General features: G+C 40.0%; 1 protein-coding gene across 1 annotated transcript in view; it reads right to left on the reverse strand.

Moving 5' to 3' along the window:
• Positions 1-4237: 4237 nt before the first annotated feature.
• Positions 4238-8039, reverse strand: part of TBCA (tubulin folding cofactor A) — a 68862-nt gene continuing 65060 nt past the window's right edge. Inside the window, exons 3-4 of the mRNA XM_019517731.1 lie at positions 6636-6722; positions 4238-4629 (exon numbers count right to left, since the gene is read on the reverse strand). Coding sequence (XP_019373276.1) covers positions 4549-4629; positions 6636-6722 — 168 coding nt within the window. The 3' untranslated portion in view covers positions 4238-4548. The remainder of the gene's footprint in view (positions 4630-6635; positions 6723-8039) is intronic.

Genomic DNA, 8039 nt, shown 5'->3' on the forward strand with positions numbered 1-8039 from the left:
GGGTGGGGGTGGCAGGGTGGGCCTGCACGCTCCCCAGTGGACCCGGAAGTGGAGCGGAAGTACTTCTGGTCCACTTCTGGGTGTGCTGCCGAGCTTGCTGGGGAGCCTCCTGTGCTCCCATGAGACGTTCCATCTGCCCGTGAGGTATGTAAAAAAAACATTTAAAGCAATGTCTCTCTCTGAATCTTTCCGAATAGATTCAGAGAGATTAGATGGTCCTCTGATTCAATTTGGAGATTCAGCCACTGAATCGGGCCAAATCTCTGCCGAATCAAATCAGCGACTGAAGCTTTGCACAGCCCTAGTGGCTATGTTGTGCACAGACGGAAACAAATAGTTACAGCCAAGTTACAAAGCCTCTAGATATAGTAGGTAACGTGAATTAGAAAAAACTGATTCAATCCTCAAAAAATGTGGATGGCTTGGGCAGATATTCAAGGACAGTAATGGTAGTGTTATATTACTGCTACAGCCTTATTGTCAGAATTTCACTACAGATTCTCTGCATAGAACAGGCCTGGTCTATACTATTACTGTTGTGCCAAGAAATTTTGTGTTATGTTAGTACATTCTCCTGTGTCTTACTTTAATCATTCTGGGAAGTTTAGGAATCACTGCTGTAAGTGACTCAAATGTTTTACTATACGCTTTTCTTAGGGCAGGCAGGTAGTTACTTGTGGCATAAAATCATTCATGAGACAGTGAAATGGGTTCCTATATATTCAGGTAATGGTACGTGGAAACCTTAATTCTTGTAATTTAAAATAAAAAAAAATCTTCATATTTGCCCAAGCAGGAAGCAACTGTGACCACCTGAAACCTGAGATCCTGCTTCTGCCTTTGTTTCAAGGTAATCTGCATCATCACAGATCCTCACAGGAGCTGAGAGGCTTCATACCAGCTAGGAACTGACTGCCCAGAGAGAGGAGGTTTCCATCTATCAACTCCTCTGTGAATCCTATGAAATATGAAATTTCATTTCTACTCAGAACTTTTACAATCTTTTCTCTAATGCCTGATGAAGGGTGTTTGTGCCTGAAAGCTTGAAATTAAGATTTTTGAAAAATAATTTTGTTGGTCTAATAAAAGTCATCATCTCTAGTACAAGTCCTGATTGCCTTAATTCTTGTAATCACTAACAAGCCATTAATATGAAAAAATGCAAAAGTGAGCAAACTAAGTGACTTCAAAACCAATGTGGTATTAGTTTTCCAGTTGGAATCCAATAAATGCCTTTTGTGCTGTGTTGTGCTTGCATTTGGGGGAAGAGACAAGGTAGAGATTGGTTGCTGTTACTTAAGGGATTTGACTTTGAGCTGCTCACAGAATTAGGCCAGGGTAACCACCTTTTCTGTCTGTGGAGTGTTAAGTTGATTTTGGCACGGAGCCCTGTTAGGTCTTTAAGTTCCTTTCCATCCCCCTCTTCAGTGGGTATGCCAGTGTTGTATATTAGCCTAGATAACCTCGAGCTGTCTTTTCCAGTGTTAATACTTTCATAGGTGATATCATCCAGAATCACCACCACTTGTAAAACATTTAGCAGTATCTACTGCACTCAGCACCAGAAACACCTGACAGTCCACCCATCACAGCTATAATCTTAGGAAAGTACTGCCACATGCTCAACAGGCTAGAGGCTGCTGAACTGCTGTGAAGCATGCCCAATGGCCCGGATATTTTTATGAAGACCTCTATGAGAAAAGATTAGGGTCCTTGCTTATTGTTTTCTGGTCTTCTAAACCTCAGTATTTAGTAACGTTCATCCAACTTGATTCTTAACCAGTGGTCTCTGTTGCGAATATCCTGGAGACACCCCTCCCTTACCCCAGGATGACTGATCTTGCCATTCTCACTGCTGTAAGAGCAGGTGTGGTAAGAGTTGAAGTTCCACAGAAAAATATTACACACTGTTTGTAGAACAGCTGCAAGGCCATCACAGTTATATTCTACATCCATGTTACCGATGGCAAGATACAGAAGTTAATAAGTTAGTTATGGAAATCGGCGGCTTCAACAATTGTGAAGAAGCACTGATATCTCACAATACACTGTAGCAGAAGCCCCTAGGGATTTTGTCAGTGGCAAGAACCCTGGATGTTGGGAGGACACGCTGCACCAAAATATGCGCTCATACTGGCATTTGTGATGACATCACAATGTTGCAAGTGGTAATAGTATTGCCAGTACCAAGTCAATCTAATTTGTTACTACTGGTCATTAGGGCTGTGCAAAGCTTCAGTCACTGATTTGATGTGGCAGAGATTTGGCCCAATTCAGTGGTCAAATCTCCAAATCTAAATCAAATCAGGAGACCCTTTAATCTCTCTGAATCAAATTGGAACCCTCCAAATCGATTCAGGGATTCGATGATTCGAACATAGACACAGCTTTAAATGTTTTTTGTTTGGTTTTTTTTTTTTCACATACCTCAAGGTACCAGGTGGCTTGTGAACACTGCAATGCTGGTGTGAATGAAGCGTCCCACAGGAGCACGGGGGGTCCCCAGCATGCTCGGCGGCAGACCCGGAAGTGGACCAGAAGCACTTCCAGTCCACTTATGGGTCTGCCGCAGAGTGCATGGGGGACCCTCTCCCCCACCCTGGCAACTGGTGCCTCCTGGGTCTGGGGGGACACCCAGGGTCCCCCCTGTGGCCAATTGCCAAGACAGAGGTGTCCCCTGCATGATTGGCAGTGGACCGGAAGTACTGCCGGTTCACTTCCAGGTCTGCTGCTGAGCACGCGGGGGCCATCGCCCCGTGCTCCTGTGGGATGTTCCATCTGCCCCACCATTGCAGTGATTATGAGCCATGCCTGGTACCTCAAGGTACGTAGAAAAAACATTTAAAGCAGTGTCTATGGCTGAATTGCTGATTCTCCGAATCAGTATTACATCTTCAGATTCTGATTTGGCCAAATCAAATTGGGACAGTGATCTGAATCAATGAATCGAATCACTGTCCCCTGATTCAGGTCAAATCCAAATCCAATACGGCCTGTTTCACGCACCCCTACTACTCATGCTCCTTCAGTCGGCAATTGCACTCCTTTCTGAAAACATCACATTACCAATATGCCAGGTATGTTTATGAAGTGAGGATGCAACAGCAGGAAGAGGTAAAGTTCAGACAAGATTTTCACACGTTTTTATACACAAGTCTACTAACACAGAAAACATGGCAGAGATACTGAACCCTAGGTAGACTACCTCAAAAATTTACTTGGATGCATTAGCGAGTGGCCAATTATTGTACAGAAGTGCAAATAGCATAACAAATTGTATCTGTGTTACAGAAATGGAATTAAAAATCTTGCTCTAGTGGTGCGCCAAATAGTCCCTAATTTGGAAATGGAGATTCTTGTATTGAACCTGTAATTTCACAAGTGTAATTTTTGTCAGTTAGATGCTAATTTTGACTGCATTCACAAACCAAGTAGATGCTTAAATCACATCAGCTGCAGATGCAAATTGTTAGGTCATGTTGAGGTCCTCTTCAAAAAGTCAGGCTCATTAATGATAAGTTTATTTGTATAGCACCAAAATGACGTGTGCTGTTTTGTTGCCCTTAAAAGTCACTGCCAAAATCTTCCAATTAGGAAAATTACTATGAAAAGCTTTATGGCTTTCTGGCAAAGTCCATGGCTTATTTAGAGGAGTTGTCCTGAGCTTTTTGTATCCACTTAGATGCTCTTCCAGGCAAATTAATGTTCTGCTCATTTCCTTTTCTAGTAGTTGTGTCTCACTACAGTATCTGTCTTGGGCTCCATCCAGGAAGTCACTTAAGTCTATCAAGAAATGGGCCAAGGTGCGTGGCTGTACCCTGAGGAAAGAGATTCACAACTTCTGCCATAAGATCTAGTTGATAAAAAAAAGCCATATGGGTCAGCTACCAACACGCTGTGCTTTCTGCCACAGCAGCTCAATTTTAGCAAGCAGTAGCTCTGGAGCTCACTTATATGAATATCCACAGGCTGGATGAAGTTTTGGAATCAGATCCTGACACGATGGTCTTAGGCCCATTTCTAGTAAGTATTATACCCAAAAGAAAGAATCAGGATATTATGCCTTTTCTTAAGTTAGAAACAGAACTGTTTTAGCTGTTTCCTATTAGAGCATGATAATAGAAATATTCTCCAATGTAAAGAATTTTCTTAAAAACAAATAAACAAGCATTTGTTAATGAGTTACCTTATTCATCGCATACAGCCCACCCTTTTATCAGAATGTTTATCCTTATGATGTGGTACACAATGTCCTTTATTGATTTCTTAAAATGCACAGATGTGTTTTATTATTTGATACACTCAAAGTCAGCTTCAAGTGTTAATATTTGCCTATGAACAGAACCACACACAAACATTTACCAGACAAAATTTTTTACTTGATGCATCTTTAGGTTTAGAGAAAAGCCAATCATTTGCAACTGCATAAAAGGAACCTCAGCAAGTCACTGTATTGTTATGCTACTTGAAATAAGACAGTGATGGTCAAACAATAAAGTGTGGAATGGACCCAAATGCTAATGCATAAAAACAGTACTGAAAACACATCTAGGCTTCCAGCTTCACTGACTCCAGTACTGAACGTGCTTCTTTATATTCTTCAGCTTCTTCCAACTCTTTTTCATTCTCCTGAAATTAAACATACAACTTTTTTATTCCTAAGAAAATAACTTGACATGTTTTCATTCCGCTTAATATGTTAACATCCCATTTAGATTACTTCTAACTTCCAATACAAAAAACGGAGTGTTCATTGCACTGACAGATAAAGATCTTTGAGTAAGCCATTTCAGTTCCCCGTCCTATTTTTTTTAAAATCTTCTTTCCATATTTTTGTCCAGCATTGCATGGATCTGGTGTAAATGTAAAGATTCAGGGAAGTCTGTGAAACATGCAGACAGCAAGCAAACACTAACTACATTTTTTTTTAATAGAACACAATTCTTAGGCCCTATTGCCCTTTTTAAGTTCAGTAAAACATTTTGGTGATGCCCTTGTCATATTTAGACAGACCTATATGTGTTTTCTGGATTTCAACTATAGGAATAGTCAAACCAAAATGAGGACCACCCATAAAGTGGCAACAGTAGCAATAGAAGCCAGAGTAAGAACACTATGGGGGGGGGGGGGAAGAGTCCTTTTTGAGATTCATTTAAAAGCAAATTCTTCAAAGTTCACACTGATGTGAGTTATGACGGTACAGCAGGAAGGGGAAACTAATCTTTAAGGACCTTTTCAATATTGCTGACTTTGGAACCAAATGACATTTTCACATTCCTTTCAGACTGCCTGCCTGTGAATCTTCCCAACTTAAAGTGACAATGGCCAATTTATTTCAACTTCCACACCCCTTTATCAAACAATGAAACCAATCAAACATCACCACAGAAAGACAAAGTGTAGGAGGCTGATTCTGCCAAGTACTTGTCTTCAAAAAATGCCAAGAACATTCTTATACTTGAAGTCAATAAAAATGGCAGGTACTGGGCACTCTGCAGAACTGGGGGCTCTAGTGCTTGTGTCTGAACAGGCTCAGCAGAGGAGTTCTAACTGATCTCTCCTGCAATCAATAAAAAGCCTCTGGAGGTGCTTAAATTCCACTGTATGGTTAAGCTTCATGTTAATGTTTACATCTGTAGCAAGACAAGAGGTGAAAAAACGTTAGTTCTTTAAGATGTAGTCCTATGACCTCAGAATTCAGGGAAGCAAGTTTGGGCCCTAAGGCTGCCTATACACATGCTCACTGGTGTTCTAATTAGAACGTTCCCATGTTCCCAATCAAACGTTCCAGTGTCGCTGCATTGTCGTGTGTATTAAGCGCCCTCATGCTTAAAAGTGGCTGCAGGGCACTTTATTTAAGCCTCGTCAAATGAGGTTTAGATACAGCATCCCACAGCCATTTTAAACACGCAGAGGCATAATACACATCACGGTGAGGTGTTTTAATTAGAGTGACCATCTGGGAGCCACTCTAAGATGTCCCCTCACCCCATCCCTAAGCATGTGTACAGACAGCCTAAATTCCTGGTATACTCCTATTCATGGGGATAAATCCTCTTGCAGGCAGGTAGAACTACTGAAATCAAGCTAATTACTTTTGTTAGCAAAACTTCCATAAAACACGTGTTGCCTGACTAATGCTTTGATCACTGTTTGGCCATTACAAATCATCAATAGCATTCAAACAAGCAAATGTCCTACCTGTAAATCTAATTCACCTAAAGTTTAGGTATTTTACTCAAACAGAGGAGCTATTTTGGGTGTTTATAATATATTACTTGACACAGCAATTAGATATTGAGGCACTGGAAGGGAGTTTCAGTGTCTGTTGGGTGTGTTCCTCATTGCAGCAAGTTTCTAAACTTACTTCTGCTAAATATGTACACAAACCCTGTCTGCACTAAGGTATATAAGCAGCTTGAATGAGCAACTGTTATGCTACGTAATGCTAATCATGGGAGCGCACATGATTCAAATAGAAAAATTGTCCAGTGCAAGTGTCATTAAGCTACTACTACTCTGTAGGCTAAAATTGCTAGCCCTAGTCCACCGATGAAAGAATCCAGCTCTAGTCTTCGTAGCCAGAGAGCAGAAAGCACACAAATCTTCAGGTAAAAAGTTTGTGCTACACTTACTAACAGCTGAGTGAGATCTGCATGTGCAGCTCCTAATCTGCGTTGGCAGTCTGGAATCATCATTCGAGATTCTTGCAGGATCTCAGTCTGTGAAACAGAAACCAGTAAAACACATGAACTTTTTAATACTGAAAGCACTGGTTTTATAAAATACATAAAGCTTGTTCTTTTCTAAAATAGCTGCATAGACTTCTTCAAATAAACTTTAAAACATAGTTGTCTTAATTTTATCCAAGTTGGATCATTTCACATTAACAGCACTAACTTACTTTCTACTTAATAAATATAATGGCTTAACACTTGTACTTAGTAAATTAATTCAAACAGCATATTACAAAAATGTTTTCATAGGATATCTTCCTTAAATACAGTATAATTAAAACACAGCAAAGTGTAATGAAGTATTTTAGAATACACTTTTTCCATCTGAAGTAAGAATTAACTAGCAAAAGCTTTCCATACAGCATTTGTTAAAAAAGGCTATTTAAAATAAACTATTTCCCCTGCTGTCATGAAGCAGCTTCATCCAAAATGGGATCAGCTGGTTATATAAATATCTCCTGCATCTTTTGGGTAATAAAGAAAAACAGTGTTCAGATAATACCACATAGAGATAATTACTGCATGAAAAAAGTTATTGAGTTATTGATCACATCATGTGCACACTGCAGGAGGCTCTGACTGAAAGACAAAGGTAAAGAAAAATGAAAAGCAAAGACCAGCAGGCTCATATTTTTGATGCTTATCATGCATAAAAAGTTATTACTTATCCTTGTGCTTCATTTTAGGAAAGAGATTATTCTCACCATGCACTTTGAGTAAAATTACCAAACTGGCACCCCACTGTATTTGAACATCTTGCCTACACCTACAGAAAACAACCTTCAGATTTATACAAAAGAACATTTATTTCATGGAATATCTCTGGACTTGAAATCCATCCACAAAAAAGGTGTGCACTGCTGTTAAATGTACTAAATCTATTTAGAAATGAAAATCAATTAGCAGACCTGTAAATGTGAAACTTCTTCTATGTTAAGAATAGCCTGCCACCTGCCATAAGTGTACATCTTTCACTTTAACAGTTCAACACATTCTTTCACTCAAAAGGTTATATATTCTCCTTCTCCTGTCAAATCTCAGAGCAGTTGAGGAACAAGTGAAGAACACCCAAGAATTTATCATCATAGATTCAGCCTCCATTTCTTCCCCACCACAACCCTTGCTCATTAAAGCCAGCCCCTACACGGAGCCTTGCTCATGGCAAATGGGATCCCTATGAGAGCAGAAGGTTTCATGCATATCAAACTTCAAAACTAGAGCAAGCATGAAACCTGGAATGAGAGAGAAGGGGTACATAATGGAAAGGGCAATGGTGAGAGTGGATATTTAAGTGCCTATATC

The sequence above is a fragment of the Gavialis gangeticus genome, unplaced genomic scaffold, assembly GCF_001723915.1.
Source record: "Gavialis gangeticus isolate Ggan-Ray unplaced genomic scaffold, GavGan_comp1, whole genome shotgun sequence".
Lineage (NCBI taxonomy): Eukaryota > Metazoa > Chordata > Crocodylia > Gavialidae > Gavialis > Gavialis gangeticus.